The sequence below is a fragment of the Schistocerca cancellata genome, chromosome 2, assembly GCF_023864275.1.
Source record: "Schistocerca cancellata isolate TAMUIC-IGC-003103 chromosome 2, iqSchCanc2.1, whole genome shotgun sequence".
In the NCBI taxonomy this organism is placed as follows: domain Eukaryota; kingdom Metazoa; phylum Arthropoda; class Insecta; order Orthoptera; family Acrididae; genus Schistocerca; species Schistocerca cancellata.
Window position 1 is genome coordinate 1,041,658,914 of NC_064627.1, and position 19,245 is coordinate 1,041,678,158.

Sequence of the window (19,245 nt, forward strand, 5' to 3'; positions counted from 1 at the left end):
AAACCGACTTACGGCCGGGAGGGCGGTGTGCTGACCACGTGCCCCTCTATATCCACATTCATTGACGCCTGTGGGCTGACGATGACACGGCGGCCGGTCGGTACCTTTGGGCCTCTCAAGGCCTGTGCGGACGGAGTTTTTGTTTTTGAGAGGCGATAGTGTGGTCCAAACCGAGACAAAAATATACAGTAAACATGGCTTCTAAAATGTATATATTAAGAGCTGTGACCACTTGTTTAGTATTATAAATTTGATTCACACGAGCCTATATGAACAAATGCTGATAGCACTTAAGGTATACATTTAAGTGCGCATGTATATTGGACTGTTTTCTTGTTTTAGTCCATACTGCCACCTTTCAATATACGGTACGATTTTTTTAACATCCAGCACAACGAAACATTGGCCTGTGCGTTTAGGTCTCGCGCTGTGAGGGTACCATACAAACTTCATCATTTATATAGACAGTTCATCCATATCGGAAATCGAGAATCTCTGTTATCAACAATGATACTGACAAAATATTGGTCTCAGGAATTGCAAGGCGTTCGAAAATGTTTTAATTTCAAGTCTGAAGTCGGATATCAAATGACAAAGAGATATTTTTTCGTGTGATACAATAACAAATTTACTTAAACTGGGAAATCTTGCTTCTTGCCTAAATTCATGATTCTAGGTGAACGGGAAGTAACGATAGTTTTGATGAGTGAGCTTTCGAGTGTCAAAATGTGTCATAAATGGACGTACCTCGTGATTTCACTGTCTTGGAAGCTTCACTTTCTTACTCCGTCAAGGGACAGTAGATACTAGCATGTGGCATAAATTTGAGCTTGATACGTTGACTCGTTCCTGAGAAAATGAGTTTTTGACAATTGGACAGACAGATGGACTGACAATAAAGTAATCCAGCAGGGGTTCGATTTTTACCGACTGGAGTAAGGAACCTTAAAAAGAAACGAATTGTAAGTACATTGTGTTTTCGTCAGTTTATGAGCAATGTTCTGACACAAGGACACACAAATCTAGAAACGAATCCAGCTCCAATAAAGCTCAAACGCAGCCGATGTTCCTCACGAAAGCGTTGCTCGCTTGCTGAAAACGTGGACCCGACAAGCACACCCTGTGTACATAAGCCGGCCACCGATGCGGTTTCCAAGATACCGGCGGGGTTTCAAGTAGACTTCGGTTGATAATGCGCCGCCTGAACTATCTGTCAGTTGTCGCAGGGTTGACAGAAACAGTCTGAAAAGCTTGTAGAGGGGTTGCAGGGTAGGTTGTACTGAGAAATTACTGTTGAGAACAAAATCCATACGTTGCGGCAAGTCCGATTTAATTAGCAATTCAAGCATTAGTACGGGCAAAAGTGCGGCAATGCACAGACATCTGTTAGTCCGTGAGTTACCACCTCTTCAAATGCTTACTACCAGTTACAATGTGCCTCTTCCGGAAGTTATAAGTTTAAGATAGGTGAGAAGAAACTACGTTTGTGCTGTCTGAGGAAACGAACGAAGAACACATTTGGCAACAGCTTCTCCGGTAACCTGCTTGAATTCACGCGTTCAACGACTTGTTCAGCTAACTTCAATAATAACAGAATCGGGAACGATTTATAATCAATTGCCAGTGGAACCTACCCTGCGACACCCTTTCAAGCTTTTCAGACCGTTCCCGACCGCCCTATACAACTCTCAGGCTTTAGCTGACCCGGTGAGCTATGTTCCGCGGACAACGCGGCGACCCACCCCCATGTAGCAGGCCACGGCACACGGACTGGAAGATCTGTAACCTGCACCGTGCTCTCCATTCGACAACTGTGGCCTCTTTCATCACCCTCCTCTTTCACAATATTCGACGTCTGGAAATTGCACAGCACGGTTGTATCAAAGATCTGCAATACCTGTGGATCGCTTTGCCTCTTGAAAGAAACGGAAGCACTGATTAACTTTACATGCTGCATAGCTTAGAAGAGCAAATCAGAAAGTATATTTCTATACTGGCAGGTTTTAGCCCCGCGGCTGCCACCGGGTACGAAGCTGGTGGCCTGCGACATCAGTCCAGAGATGCTGGAGTTCTGCAGGCAGCACAACGCGCTGCCAGGCACCATCACGTACGAGCAGCTGGACGTGGTTGAGCCCGACCTGGAGAACTCCGCCGTGTGGCAGTACGCGCCCTTCGGCAAGGTGTTCTGTTTGCTGCTGCTGCATTGGGTCCCCGACAACAGGTGTGTACTCAGATTGTCGCCCTATCACTACTGTGCAACAGCTGGCCTGCCTTATTTCTCCGACTGTAATGCAAGGGGGTTACACTTGATCACTCCAGCTATGGATTGCTGTTGTGGTACTCCACGAGTAAGAACTACCATAACAATCAGTCATACATTTTCTCCAATAATATTTTAAGTTTATCGATATGTATATCTTATGTTACGGACAAAACTAGATTATGTAAGGCTTGTTGTCAGACTGGCAGAAGAATGTGTTATGTATTAAAACGAAGACACAGAGCACCATGCAACTACGAGGGCAAGTCAAAGGGTAAAGAACACTGTTTAAAATAGAAATAAACTATTTTATATTCAGGCCAACCTCAGCTTTTGAAAGGCATGACGTTAGGCAGAAGTCCGCTAACAGTTGGTTAAATTGATTTTCATTGAAGCACAATGGGTTTCTCTGCCTAAAGCCTCATCGTCAGGTGCAACATACGCAGTAAAAAGCAAAGTACAGCGTCACCATATAATGCGGATATTAAAATTAGCAAAGGAATGTCAAAAATATAGTCACAACTTAAAAAGATTGCAGGTATACCGGTCGCTCCTAGTCAGGATTTACTTTTCAGTGAATATCGTCATATGGCGTACCTCCATTTCTTAAAATTTCCCTGCATCAAACAAGACGAAAGAAAATATTTTATAGTGAGTGGACGCTAAAAGCTTTTAAAAAAGAGACGGTTTAGCGTTAAAAATTGTCGCTACTAACATGATTAGTCGCGACACTACGCAGATTACTGTGTGGAAAGTGTCAGGTGGCAGTGTCTTACCAGTGTGACAGAAGGGCAGCTCGGTGTAGGACAAAGCGTCCTGAATGGCCGACAAGGGGAGATTGGGTGGCTGGCGGAACGGAAGCTATCCATGTGGACCGAGGCCCGCAAGAAAAACTGGCTGCGGAGCGTACGTCACGAATGTAGGCCTGCGCTCGCTCGTTCGCTGAACTCAGCAGACAAAAACTGCGTTTCTACATCTGTTAACTGGTAACTAGGTGCGTACGTACAAACGAGAATTGCATCATTTACTGGAATCCGCTATTATGGATTATTACTGTTATTAGTCCTACAATGATAGGAAGTCCATAGGCCTACTTACAATTTGTTACTGCTGTACTGGGGTACAATAAAATTAAAATCATGCCACAGTGATTATCAGTTGCAGAAGGAACCACTTCTTGTATGAAATGAGGACTGTTAAGCAGAATAGACTAAATGATATACACGTTTATATCGAGTATTACATTTTGTTGTAGTACTGTTGATCAGTAGGACTTCATAATAGCAAATTCCAGTAGAAGATGCAATTCTCGTTAGTGTGTACACACCCAGCTACGAGTTAACAGGTCTAGGAACGCATTTTGTCTGCTGAGCTGAGCGAGAGAGCGAGTTCAGGCCTACCTTCGTGACGTACGCATTGCGGCCTGTCTTTCTCGTGGGCCTCGATGTGGACGGTGTGACGTTATGTACTCATGACTAGGAGCGCTGAGTCGATGCCTTTACACAGGAGAATAAGACAGAATTTTATTACGTTCTAAAAACAAATCATACAAACAATCAAAATTAGCCAGAATGATATGGTGCTTTAATTGCGATTGGTTATTCAACGTGAATTGTGCGTTTTAGTTTTTATATCTAAAAGTTTTTACTCTATCTAACATATTCTAAATGTGGCTTTTTTCTTTCTTATGGAATATTTTTGAATTTTCTGAAGGACTTGTGATGCTGTGTCCCTCTTCGCTAAGTGCACTGTTAATTTAGCTCGTGGGTTATTTAAGATATGGAGTTCCTGAAATCTTATTTGAAATAACCTACAGGTGTGTCCTATATATTTCTTACGTCAATCATTGCATGTAATACAATATCCAGCCTCTCTATTATATTTGTTTACCAGGGCTTTTTTGCTTGTGCCTGAATTTTCTGCTTACATCCGAAAATGTAAAACACTCTGAAGTAATGTTTTACATCTCTTACGACTGCATTTTTTTTCGGGTAGTGCACCCAGATATGGTATTCTACAAAAAATAGTGCGTTCCTTTGTCTTCTCGGCTGGTGTTTTGCTTTGCCCTTCACCGAGCTGCCCTGATTCACCCCCGAAAGACACTGCCACCTTCTACTTTCCACATAGTAATCTGCATACTGCCGCGACTACTCGTGCTAGAAGTGACAATTTTTTATCGCCAATCCAGCCCCTTTTTTGAAAGTTTTAGCGTCCGCTAGCTACAAAATTTTTCCTTTTTTCTTTTTGGATGAAGACAAATTTTAAAGGATGGAGCCCACCACTGGTCTCCCGACAGAACCGACTTTTTTTTACCAGAAGAGGATTTGGCACATGTTCGACTAGTCAACTGGAAGAAAAATAAAAGCTGCAAAGGCGTACTATTTACTGAATATGTTCCTTCTCGATATACAGAAAGAACCACGAAAGTTCATGATTCGCTACATGATGTTCTGTAAGGCATCTTTGAACGAAAGACTACGGAGAGAGTAATGTAGATCTAGAAACTGTAAAACCACTTTGGAGGAAATAAACGCCTCTATTCTCTATGAGACATGAAAAAATTGTCACTCACGCTCTGAACTCAACGGAAAAAAAGGAAAGGAAAATAAAACGGCATATCCGGCCGTTGTTACTTCTCTTCCCCCCCCCCCCCCCCCGCCCCAACGATCCACGGTATTGGCATCTATTCGAGTTGTGTGATACAGCAGAAGAGAAGTTGGACGTGAAAACGTATCCCTTTAATCGTGTCAGAATGATAGTTTCTAAGAAATCAAAATGGGAATCAGTGACAGGAAAAAATGCCGTCAATAGCGCATTACTGCAAAATTGAGCAGCAGGTTCCCTCCGTGTCCCTAAGAGTCCATTAGAAGAACATGTCGCTGCCTTTAATACCAGGCTACGTTACAACAATGGTATGTTCTTATGATAAATTTAAAAACTCTTTCGTTGATCGGTTTGAGGATTAACTAGTCAGACGTCTTAAATTTTTAGAAAATTTAATCTTTGCTCCTAAAAAGGTAGTAATTTTAAAGTTTGTCTATAATTTAATGAAACATTTGAAGCCACAGGAACAAAAAAAGTTGTAGACACTAATTTTCTTATGGGATTAATGAAGTGGCATTCTGAATTTTCACCAAGGTGTGCGAAGTCTGCTAGTTTTCAAATAGCACAAGATATCAACAGAGAACAAGGAATGATTGCACTGAAGACCTATAACGACACTGAAGTTACAGTCACATTTAATTTCATTTTTGTGCTCACAATTACAATGTTTTCGTTCTCAATATGTGTTCGGCGTTGGGAACAGCTAGTTGAAGCTCGTTAATTTAACCACGTTTGTACAACGTATTAATGAAATTAAAAACTCCTTATTTTGTTTGGGTTTTCAGTAATATTTTTGTATATTTTCATTAAAAATAGTTTTGTTCTAATTCGTTCACACAATTCTTAGAAAAATTCAAGAAATCTTGCGTATCTTCCACTGGGGCGACGCCCCCTAAGAAATTAATATTTTCACAGGCGTGCTGTCCAGAACATTCACAAGCTGTTGGTGTCTGGCGGAGAGGCTGTCTTCACCATAATAGCTTACATGGCTTATTACACAGCGTTTGAAGAAATGGCGGAAGACTCGCGTTGGGCCCAGTACATGCAGGTAAAACTTAGGTCTACTTGACGTCCTGCTAAATCTCAGAAATACTTGGCAAATGATGATTAATAATACTAAAAATGCCCTACCTCAGAAGTAGTCAACTTGTTTTGCTACGGTAAAATTTCTAGCTTCTGAGCGCTGATGCGCCTAATAAGTCACTGTTCGGCAGATACGAGGGCGTGCTAAAAAGTAATTCCTCCGAATTTTTAACTATACAGTTCGAGGCATTAAAGATCTTGCACATTACTCGGTCGACATGGTTTCGAACTGTTGCTTGTAAAATAGAGGTGTGTAACGTTAACTAAGTCGGTGCGTAACAAACGCCGTGTTGTAATCAAGTTTCTAACCGCAGACAACATGCCTCTAATTGAAATCTGTAGATGAATGAAAACTGTGTACAGTGATGATTGTATCGACATCAGAATGTGCGATTCTGGGTTGTTTGTGCTTGTAATGAAGCGAGTAAAAGTCGTCGCGGTAGACCAAGAGATAAGTACAATAAGCAGATTCAGAAGGATGTAGGTTGCAGTAATTATTTCGGGATGAAGAGATTTGCGCAGGATAGAGTAGCATGGACAGCGGCATCAAAGCAGTCTTCGCGCTGAAGACCACAACAACAACAACAACCTCATTGTGTGTGGCAGAGCATCATCTCTTTCCAAAACTTAAGAAACACCTCCTTTCTTTGATAGTGATGAATCAGTGCAATTAGAGGTAAGGTTTTAGCTGAGTCAATAACGTCAGACTCTCTACAATGACTGTATCAAATAACTGGTCTCTCATTGTTGAGCAGCAAATATGTAGAAATGAAGAGTACTGAAGTAGAATGTTAATAAAGTTTGGTTTATTTAAATAGCCTTACGAGTTTCCAAATTAAAAAATTCGGAGGAATTACATTTCAGTATACCCTCTCACCCTCTTAATTACGATTCTCTACTGAACTCGAGCCACAAACCTGGGGGAGGAGTGGGGGGGGGGGTTCCCGGGAGGAATGATCATTAGTTAGGAATACGACAGGAAGAAAAAGTGTCCAGTAAAAATGGACTGTAAAATTGGCATCTTATAAGCTATTAGCTCTTCTTCTTCTTCGATACTGTGAAACCAGTCGGACATCCACAACGACCACGTCCTCTGCCACTTACGCAGAATCGTCATTGGAGAGTGGGGCAATCTGGACCAGGGCTGGCTGGACAGTCTCATCGATGGTACACAAACTGCAGTTTCAAGCCTGCACCCGAACAACGAAACATTCCACCATGTATTAACTTTGGCTCAGGAGTGCTGTGAAAAACCTCTCATGGGAAACAGAGGATTTTGCCATTACAAAAATGTCTGTGTTTCTGATTTGGTGTTCTGGACACATCGCAAATGAAAATACACGCTTGCCTCAGAGCCAATTTTTGTTTTCTGTGCCGTGGATTTCCAAATAAATGGGCAATGCAAAATTTCTGATGTTGAGTGGATTTTTTAGAGTAACTAAAAGTAGATGTTTGGAAGTGTTTGAGTGACACTACTTTATCTATTCTTTCATTTCTGCAGAGTGTGGAGAATTCAGCATACGCTCTTTGTCCAGAACATCCTCTATGAACTTCGTCTTGGTCATTAACAGACTTGATTTTCATTGCTGTTTCTTACTTCTGTTAGTATATGTAGATTTTATTTTAGTAAAAAGGGATGTTCGCGATGACCTCATTACACCAAACAAGAAACAAACTGCTGAGCAGACAGCTCTCACGAGGCAAGCAATTTTGGTTCTGATGTTTCAAAAAGAGCAACAACTCACGACAGACGAGACTCGGTACAGGAATAAAATGGCAGGGCGCTGCAGTAGAACCACTTGCCACGTGTAGTCAAAGGAGGCCACAAAATCGTCCATGTAAAAGGGGCTTCAGACGTCCTCTTGCGGGACATTCCAAAATAACTAGCTTTTAGGCGCAGACTCTGCACCCGTGTATAATTATGACTTTTACAGGATGACAATTATTGAACTAGTTGAATAAAACGTAAATTAGTTACAAACTACGACGTGTGCACACAATTTATTCAACATCGTCGCTACGGATATTCATATTTAGATTATGACATTTTCGATATACCTGCCACATTGACGGTGATGAGAGGCAGACGAATAGCGAAATTCTGCATGACCCACTGAAGTGGTGGAACGTCGATGCTGTCGATGACTTCCTAAATGGCTGTTTTCAGCCCCACCTGGAGAATATGGCGGCCAGTCGAGGCCCAAGCCATTGGCCTCTGGGTACCCCAGAGCCACAATGTGTGTCCCCAAAGTGCTGCTCCAGGACATCAAACACTCTCCTGCTTCGATGGGGCCGAGCTCCGTTTTCCATGAAGCACACCTTGTCGAAATCTGGGATGGTGATTAAATCATCTTCCAAAACCTTCACGTGCCGATCGGAAGTGTCCTCGCAATCAAGGAATATCGCACCGATTATTCCGTGACTGGACATTGCACACAGTGCAGTCTCCCGTTGAGGGTGACGGGACTTGTCGACTGTGAAATGCGGATTCTCAGTCCCGAAATGCGCCAATTTTGCTTATTGCAGAACCCATCCAGGTGAAATTGGGCCTCGTCACTAAACCAAACAACAATGGGCATACTAATTCCCATTATGCCACGCGGCCAAAGTGCAGTTTGAACGTCCTAACGCAAACCGTTCAGAAGTTATGACGATTTTATTTCGTATAGTTCAATAATTGCCACCCTGTACATTCTAAAGGCCAGGTAAATTCTAACACAGAGGGAGATGTACGCTTTTGCGATGATTAATTCAAGTTGTTACAATAAAGTGTTCCTCACTCGGAATGTTTCCACAATATCACAAGTAAACATAATTAAACTTTATTTATTTGATTAGATAAACTTCGAACAGAAACAGTCACTGTTTCTGATGCAGTACAACAGAAGAAAACAAATGTTCTACAGAAATTCTTCTTAGTTTTGTGTAGGAAAGTTTCGTCAAAAACAACTGTTCTTCAACGAAGTCAGAATAGATTCTTTAGAGCTCAGATTACGTTCACGTGAGCAACGAAAAGTCTGTCTTCAAAACAAAGTACGTATGAAAAGTTGTATCTCACGGGCAGCACGACCTGTCGACGGCGCGGAACATAAAGGCTCGAAGTGCAGGTCGCGGGCGACGTCCCATCTGAGGCTGTATCCAAGCAGTGGTGGTACTTCTGTCGCTGGCTGGCGAAGACGGAACTGGCTCTAGTCGGATCCGTGCTGGGAGAAATACTCACGCGGCGGAAGGTTATAATTTCCCTATTGGCTAGCGAAGCTGCAGCGGATGCAACAAGGGGTGCATGTCTGGAGTGACCCCTGTTCTGCGCCCTCTAGCTGCTTACCGGGAGACCCTCCGTTGGTTGAGCAAGATACCGCGGGAACCAGCATTACCGCAGGTGTTGGACTGACGATAACCCGCTGAACAGAGATGCATTGCGGGTTGGCGGCGTCGCAGGCGAAGCCGAGAGAGACACCAGTTTACTCGACAGTCGGCCCACAAATGATAACAAATGTAACTAGAATGACTGCACAGTGTCACTAAATTATTAACACCGCGTAAAATTTATTACTAGCAAACAAAGAAGCATATCATTCTAATGGTAAATTACGTCTCCTTTCTGCTGAAATAATCAGACTTCTTGTAACACGTCCATCTGACTCCTTGATTGTTAATTTATCACGTTTCATTAAACATCTTTCCCAAATTTATCCGTTACCATTTTCTTCGCCTAAATGAATCTCTGTTAATTTTACGTGCTACTGATACAACTGTACTGAAATGTCCAGTGGGTGGAGCTTTATTAAGAGGATATACTAAGCTTCCCTGAGCTTGTATGTTGCAGCAACACAAACACAAAAGTAAATCGTTTCGAATACAAGCATCGCTCATAATCAGATGACCAGTACATGGACGCACCAGCCACGCGTAAGTCTGACATTGCCGCGTCGCTACCTATACCTGTCCATCGCGAGGTGAGTCTTCTCTGCAGTGACAGCTTTAAGCGACCGTGCCACACCCCCTCTACTACCAACGGCGCCATGTTCGTTCTAGCCAGACGTTGCCGACTCATCGCTGCTCGGGACAGCTTTCCGTGTGGCAGAGAACCCCTAACGTGTGCTACAATACTACCTATCCTTTGCCGTGCTTTGTGCAGTTGTTTGCAGAGTGTGTGTGTATGTGTCATGTAATTTCACAATTTCACTTATCATCGTAATTACTATAACTTAGGATATAATGTGATATTTAACATGACATCAGAAACCAAGATGGCGATCCAAGATGGTGGACCTGAGAATACGAACACACTTCCTAGGTCACTTTTCTTAGCTTGAAAGTGGCGGGAATTGAAAAAAAATCATTCCTTGCAAATGAGGAAAGTAAAAATAATTTAACAGTACCCAACGAGGGTACAGAGTTTGAAATAAATATTGATGACTTCATCCAAACTATGCACAATTTTTCGTGAACTTTACAATTGTTATAGCTAATCCAGATGGATCAGAATCGTATTATCCAACGTATGATGGAAAATCCAATAATTATGTGGCAAAACTGTTTGATTTTGTGACTGTAAAGGAAAGAAATAATGTTTTACCTATAATCGAACATCCTTTGATTTCATCAACAGCTGTGTTATATCTGATTTCATCTGTTATTAATAAAATAAGCTTAGAAGGACATATTCTAAACAACAGAAAAATAAAGAGTAAGAAAAATAAAGTACTTTATACGTTATCAATTCTTCGTGAATTTTTAAAAATTATAAAGAAATTATGTGCGAAGGAGACTTAACGTAATTTTCACTATGTCTTCTAGTTCTGGAGAGGCAGTTCTTAGATGACCTGATTATAATGATGCTGGATTGAAATTACAGATACACTTCCTAAGGAAGGATAAATTGTAATAGAATTGATGGAAATTTGTGTACTAATTATTAAATATGAACCAACTTACGAGTTAGAACAACGAGAAAATATTCTGAAAAATCCAAAAGTTCATGTACAACTGTAGTAGTTGGAGGATTGAGTGATAAGAAAAAGTGCGAACTAGATATCACATAACTCTGCAGAATTTGATATGCCATATTTCGAATTTATTACAGTTCAGACAAATCGTAAAAATTGTTAGTAGGCTGTTTATGTTTTCTTATTGGCAACGTTACTTAGCGCTCTATATGAAAATCACTGGCTGTGCTGTGTGCAGCCTGTGGCTAGTTTGCATTGTTGTCTGCCGTTGTAGTGTTGGGCAGCGGCAGCTGGATGTGAACAGCGCGTAGCGTTGCGCAGTTGGAGGTGAGCCGCCAGCAGTGGTGGATGTGGGGAGAGAGATGGCGGAGTTTTGTAATTTGTCATGAACTGCTATATATATTATGACTATTAAGGTAAATACATTGTTTGTTCTCTATTAATATCTTTCATTTGCTAACTATCCCTATCAGTAGTTAGTGCCTTCTGTAGTTTGAATCTTTTATTTAGCTGGCAATAGTGGCGCTCGCTGTATTGCAGTAGTTCGAGTAACGAAGATTTTTGTGAGGTAAGTGATTTGTGAAAGGTATAGGTTAAAGTTAGTCAGGTCCATTGTTTTGTAGGGATTATTGAAAGTCAGATTGCGTTGCGCTAAAAATATTGTGTGTCAGTTTAAGCACAGTCATGTATAAATTGTTCAAAGGAGACGTTTCATAAAATAATCAGTTACTTCACTCTTCATTATTCGACCACGTTAATCTACAGAAAAATGGAAGAAATGAAATTTTCCCACAGGAAATTTGGAATATTAATCCACCAAATAATATTCTCAAAGCATACAATCCATTTCTCGATTTTAAATGAGTTATACTACTCGAATCAGACGCTGACATAACTCCATAAATTTCATAAGTAACTATCCTATCTATGTGATTAACATGGCATGTAGAAATAGTATTGTAAGTTCACAGGAAAGGACTAAGAAACTTTGTGTGTAACTTTTAATGAAAAAATTCCTTCAGATACTTTAACATATGTAACAATGTATTGTAAGAAAAATTTAACTTATAATTCTTGGCACAGAATACTTACTGAAAGTTTTTAACTATATAAATGAATAAAAAATTAGAAAAAATTAAAGAAATTTTTATATCATGTTTTCATTTGATTTTGAAATATTTTCAGAAAAATAAAGAAAATAAAAACTGAAAAATTTAGTATGTTAATAGAAAACGATTACTCATTATATTTTTTCTGAATAGCTCTTTTTATGTAGATTATATTAGCCTTTTCAATTTCAAAATCAGTTAATATTTGCGTGAGATCGATGGACATCGCTGGCCGTAGGACAAGTCTGCTTCAGCTGGCACTAGGAGCTTACAACTCGTATTTTATCCGACAGCGGGTGGCCTCCAGATAACGATAATACTGACCTAGAGCAACAATTCACGTCAGTGAAAGCAAGGACGCGCGTTTAGTGAACTTACGTAAACTTTCTTTTGCGATGTTTGCAGCATGACTTACGTGAAACATTCTCCCGCGCCAATCTAAGGCAGTTCAAAACTTCTTTCAGAGATGGCGCTGATGGACGATCCATTGAAAATAATAGCTGAACATGTTCCATTTTAAACGTTAATTAATTGTTTTTAAAGTTGTTTTCAGTATTCATACTATCATTTACATGTTATTTACATTTTTCACTTCAAATAAAACACTAAAATGTGAAGTAAATAACTTATTTATACCCAAAATGAACTGATGAAAGTAGTGCTTATAGTATGTACTTTGTCACTCGAATACCTAATACACATACAATTTTAGAGCTTATTTACTCTGTCAAAGCTCTAAACCAAGTATGAAGACTGAAGGATTTTGACCATTATCTCATGAAATCATTAAAGCGTCAGTGGTTAGTGAAGAACTAGATATTTGACAAAACTTGCTCCATCCTCGCTTCCGTATGATCTATCACAATCCAATGGGCATGTTTATGACCCGTCCTAAAGAGTGGGTGGTGTGTTTCAGCCCGAAATAATGGAGCTATCTGTTAACTCAACGCTCCGAGGTGCACTGACGTAGGGAGGCCAGATGCTCGGTTTATAGGACTAACCGAGTGGAAGGTGTTCGATAGCGAACGTATCGCACTTTTTTGGAATGAATTTAATTTTGTCCTATTAAATTTCATAATCTTTAAATGGACAATATCAAACAGCTAAAGTAATGTGGTGACTGTCTAGAAAAAAGAATGTTAATGAATTTTATAAAGATATAAGTAACGAAAAGATGGATTTGTAAAGAAATTGTATCAACACATCAGAAAATTAAAGTTACTTGTGAATGAGGTAGAACTGTCGGTAAAAAAAAACACTAAAAAATCAAGTACAATCGAGAGTTCATTAAAATCTTATGGCTGCTCCAGAAGAAAGAATTGGGAAAATTATGAGCAAGGGATAGATTTCTTACATTCAGCATAATTCATTATGTTTATGTTCTTACGTTCACTTTTGATAAAGAATTAAATTTTATTTTCTTACATTTACATTTTATATGAAATATTAAACTATATTTTCTTACGTTCACCTTTTGTATGAAAAAAATTGGTTAACGTGATACGAAAAAATGTTCAGTTTTATTAACTTTACTAGCCGCCGGAGTGGCCGTGCGATTCTAGGCGCTACTGTCTGGAACCGAGCCACCGCTACGGTCGCAGGTTCGAGTCCTGCCTCGGGCATGGATGTGTGTGATGTCCTTAGGTTAGTTAGGTTTAATTAGTTCTAAGTTCTAGGCGACTGATGACCTCAGAAGTTAAGACGCAGAGTGCTCAGAGCCATTTCAGCCATTTTGAACCATTAACTGTTCTAAGTAATTTAAAAGAAATTAAGTGAGTTAGACCTGAAAAGTGGTTTATAGTAGGAAGTTTTGTTAGGTTCTGTGTAAGTTCTAGTGAGCTAGCTTAAGAGGAACGAATCAGCTAGTGAGCTAGAACTGAGATAGAATCTACCAAAACATCCTTCTCTCATAGTCTATAGGAAATCTGACACCCATGCAGATTGAACCACATGTGGAATATTTGTAAGCTACACTGAAGCGCCAAAGAAACTGGTATAGGCATGAGTATTCAAATACATAGATATGTAAACAGGCAGAATACGGCGCAGCGGCCGGGAACGCCTACATAAGACAACGTGTGTCTGGTTCAGTTGTTAGATCGGTTACTACTAGTACAATGGCAGGTTATCAAGATTTAAGTGAGTTTGAACGTGGTGTTATAGACGGCTCAGGAGCGATGGGACGCAGCATCTTCGAGGTAGCGATAAAGTGGGGATTTTCCCGTGTGACCATTACACGTGAGTACAGCGAGTATCAGGAATCCAGTAAAATATAAAATCTCCGACATAGCTGGGGCCAGAAAAAGATCCTGCAAGAATGGCATCAATGATGACTGAAGAGAATCGTTCAGCGTGACAGTATTCCAGAAATATCTGCATATTTCAATGCTGGGCCATCAACAAGTGTCAGTGTGCGAACCATTTAACAAAACATCATCGATACGTGCTTTCAGAGCCGAAGGTCTTCTCGTGTACCCTTGTTGATTGCACGACAGAAAGCATTAGGCCTTGACTGGGCCCGTGAAGCACGACATTGCATTCTCAATTACTGGGAACATATTGCCTGGTCGGACGAGTCTCGTTTCATATTGTGTCAAGCGGATGGACGTGTACGGCTATGGAGACAACCTCATGAATCCATGGAGCCTGCATGTTAGCTGGGGACTGTTCGACCCGTTGGAGACTCTGTAATGGTGTGGGGCGTGTGCAGTTGTAGTGATATGGGACCCCTGATACGTCTAGATACGACTCTGGCAGGTGACACGTCCGTAAGCATCCTGTCTGATCACCTGCATCCATTCATGTCCATAGTGCATTCCGACGGGCAATTTCAGTACGACATTTCCACACCCCACACTTTCAGAGTTGCTATAGAGTGGCTCTAGGAACACTCTTCTGAGTTTAAACATTGGCGCTGGCCGCCAAACTCCGAGGACATGAACTTTTTGGGCATAACTGAGATGCCTTGTAACGTGCTGTTCAGAAGAGATCTCCAACCCCTCGCACTCATACGGAATTATGGACAGCCCTGCAGGAATCATGGTGTCATTTCCCTCCAGTGTTACTTCAAGAGTTAGTCGAGTCCATGTCACGTCGTGTTGCGACACTTCTGCGTGCTCGCGGGGGCCCTACATGATATTAGGCAGGTGTACCAGGTTCTTTGGCATTTCAAGATATATATATATATATATATATATATATATATATATATATATATATATATATATATATATATATATATATATGAAGGTTACTCATATATATATATATATATATATGTATATATATGAGTAACCTTCATAAAATCAAAGACCTCATAAACTTGAAAAAGTCTGAGTGCGATGACTGTCTGAAATATTTTAAGGTCTAACTGTAATGAACATTTTTCAATTTCCCACGACCTAGCCGACTTGCAGAATTTGATTAACTTCTCATGGTTGGGATTCACATTCACATAATATTTCTTAAAAGACATCATAGTCGCCGTTGACTGTATAAAATATTTATTGTTACTATTGCAATTTCGGCCTTATGGCAATTTTCAAGTAACACTGCAAAGTTACATTCTGTCAGAATATAAAACTATCTGAATTTCCTCACAGTCCACATACACAGCCATTTCCTAACACGTCTCCTGAACGTGCAACCCTTACCAGCAGAAGATCTCCTGCGCAAGAACCCTTGTTGAAGGAGACATACGAGCATTTGATAGAAAATTACTTAGAAATCCCATGGAAACACGTAAGAAAACAAATGAAAGTCCCATTACCTCCCCAATAGATTATGATCATCAGAATATGTGTCGATTACACCTCTAGATTCCTCTTAGGTCACCATTTAGAAATCCATTATAATTGCTAGATGTCCTATGGTTGATGGTGAATCATATATCAATTGAAATTTTTTATGAGTTTGTTTAAGCTTCAGAAAAATTCACACATATCAACTAATTTTTCTATATAGTCTCCTGAATGGCAACCACATTTTTCCCAAAGGACAGGCTGTGACTTGATCCCATTTTCGTGAAATGAATGTGGCTGTGACAGTAGCCAGTTGTGCAAAAGCACTTCGAAGCACCAACATCGTCAAATCTGCGACCTCCGATTGCTTTCTTCAGTGTTCCAAACAGAAGAAAATTGAAGGGCGATAATTCCAGACGGTAGGATGGATATTCGAGTGTGGTCCACAAAAATTCGTGAATTTTTGTTGATTTCGGGTAGCTGTGGACGGTCGAGCGTTGTCATAAAGCAGGATCACATCCCGGCTTGGAAACACACCTTTTTCCTGACGATACTCACGGTTTGTTCGGTAATAGTATGCACCGTTCGTGCTACGGTGGGCATGTAGAAAATCGATTAGAACTCCTTTAAAGTCAGAAAAGACTGTCGCAAGAACCTTAGTCATTCATGCTGGTCCACAGTAGGCGTTGGTGTGCTGTATTCTCAACTGTTTCTCGTCTTCTTAAAAACTGTACCATTTGCAGAGCTGAATCTCTCTCAGGATGCTGTCGCCGAGCTGTGCCGCAAATATTTACAAAATTTCGGACAGTTTTAGGCCCTCCGTTTTGAGAAGTTTGGTTATAGAGGACGCGTCGCTTAAATCCGGACAGACGAAACTTTTTTTTAAACCGAATTTATGGAAACAAAATACAAATGAAAATGAATATCCTTTCACATATAAGCAACGGTATCTTTCAAGAGTAACAGTACTTGATGCAACCTCCTTCAGCCGCGACGACTGCCTCCAAGCTTGCCCTGAAGCGACCGCAGGCACTCTCTAAAACAGCGCTGTCCACATTCGCTAATGCTCCTTCGATAGCGGTAGGCAGAGATGCGACGTTAGGGTGCCCCGTCTTATAGGTAAAGTTCCACTGTGCTCCAAACACAGTAGTCGAGGGGCCCATAACTCATGTCAACGTCATGCGAGAGCCAGTTTTGGACAAATGGCTCGTGTAAGGTCCTCCTTTGCCATCCGACGCACTATTCGCTCGCTGATAGTCAATACTGACACCGGTTTCCTCAGTGGTTGTCGTTGTTCCTCCGAAATCAGAGTCTGAGTCTTTTCGATGACTGCCGCTGTTCGTTATACTCGTTTTCTCGAATGAGGTTTACTCACTGTTTCACCAGAACCTTTCCCAGAATTCTCCGAAGCATAGAATCGTAACCAGCAGATCTCGGGTACCCCAAGAATCGAACTGTTTCAGTGGTCGAACGCCCATCGGGACGACTATCGATAATCGCGGCTCTCCGGTTGTACTTTGCACTTGTCCGTAGCATCTCAGCCATTTTGAGGCTCTGAGTCTGTTTACTTGATGCCTGTGCCTTTCAAGAATGCCAATGGCAATCTCCGGCGGAACTATGGTATGGTGGGAGATTCAAATTGAAATTCGTTGAGATTTCAACACCGCAGCCTGCACAGCGTTGCACGACACATAGTGGTACCTCTTGCTCTTATATGACGATTATGACTAAAGAAACGGAACAACAACGTTCTAACCATACAGAATAATCATTGGAATCGAACGCAACAATTAGCAGAGATCGCGCCGCTCTTGATTTACAAAAAGGTGCACAAAACAGAAATTTCGGTTTATAACTGTTTATATGATTCACCCTCGTGTAACGGAAAATACAACTTTATGCGAGGAATCGTTCGGAAATCACTTAAAACTGCAATGTTAGTATTTACATTAGGTCGCTTTCTCTTTAAAAGACGGATTATTTAATTTAACGTTTTTTCTGCGTGAAAAAGGTCAAATTTCCATCACACCAAGGTATACCTACAGCAAAAGCAATATTGAAAAATAAGTGTCATGCTGCCATACACCAGGAAAGCTTGTGGTCACAGCAGTGCAGCTAGTTGAGGACCGATTCGAATCTGCAGTTAGAATCTAATGATACTATCATATTGAATTCACCAAGGAATCTACTGTTTGAATCTATGGAATGAATGTACTACTACCAGTATCAGAACTACTAGTACTCCATTACACTGGCCACACATCTTATGAGCTATTATAAGACATTTAACTGCACGAGCATCCTTATAACTAACTGGGCTATAATGCCGAAATCGTACTTCAGTGGTGTGAGGACCACTCACTTTGATGTCTTAACATTCGGCCACAACATCCAGAACATTTATACTGCCGTGTACGTACATTCTTATATGGAGTAACATTGCATGCTGCCTGGCATGTAGCTCTGCCTACGTTGCGAGAAAAACGTCAGGTGGCTATACAGCGCTTAAAGGCCTGCGTCGTACAGACCAGTGTTGTATTGCTCGGATGATTTTACTTTAAAATATGCATCTACAGACTGTAGGTTGTTGTTACATCATTGACAACTTAATTTTGTGAGTTCTGAGACGTGTCCAGTGCAGCTACCAAACATATTTCACTCATGAGTCATTCCTCAACTCTTACTTACGCACTCTGTGACGACATTCGCCTGCTTTGTTTCTTCGTTTGTTGTCCTGGCTGAAAACTCGAGTGTGGAAGGACAACACTGACTACTTTAAATAATGTAGCCGACAGGTGTACAGTTGTATTTCACAGCTCTTAACTTTCACTTTTCACAACCCCCCATATACTCATATAATATGGGCAGTGTACTATTGTTTAACTTTCGATAAGTCTCATTAATAAGTTGCAGGCGAATATCCACATACTGCTATAATAGTTTCCCATTAAACATCTACGAGCGGTAAAAACCTAACCACAAAGTTCAGAGTTCCTGTAGAATAGAAAGGTATATATGCAGCAGACACTGTCCCTTTTTAACACACGGTCTAATTGAGTAACACTTACTTCACTGTTAAGTTCACGCATTGTTGTCGTTCTAACCAACACAGGTTCCTCGTCTGAAACTCAGGCGTGATCTGACTGTCTCGTGACCAAAAAATCGCGTCCTGCTGAAACTACACATTGTTCGAAGTTAAATTTACAGAAATTACAATTAGTACTTAACTCATTAAATTAACTGAATACATCGAAAAATTCCGTCTTTTTAAAAGTTTCTTCTACTACAAGAGTTAGGCCGAATAATTTATTTAAATAATCAAATTAACAAATATTGTTACGCAAACAATACTTTTGGCAAAACTGTTAATTACTTTGGAATTACTTTCGAATAGAGCCAAATAGATCCTTTAAAAATACAATTAGTTGTTTCTCCAAATGTTTATAATTAGTACAGAATTTATACTTGTTTATACGTCGACAACAGAATTTACGTTACGA

General features: G+C 40.6%; 1 protein-coding gene across 1 annotated transcript in view; it reads left to right on the top strand.

Moving 5' to 3' along the window:
- LOC126163019 (juvenile hormone acid O-methyltransferase-like) overlaps positions 1-19,245 on the top strand; it is a 156,471-nt gene that overhangs the window by 107,205 nt on the left and 30,021 nt on the right. The window contains exons 3-4 of the mRNA XM_049919889.1: positions 2,001-2,221; positions 5,780-5,912. Coding sequence (XP_049775846.1) covers positions 2,001-2,221; positions 5,780-5,912 — 354 coding nt within the window. The remainder of the gene's footprint in view (positions 1-2,000; positions 2,222-5,779; positions 5,913-19,245) is intronic.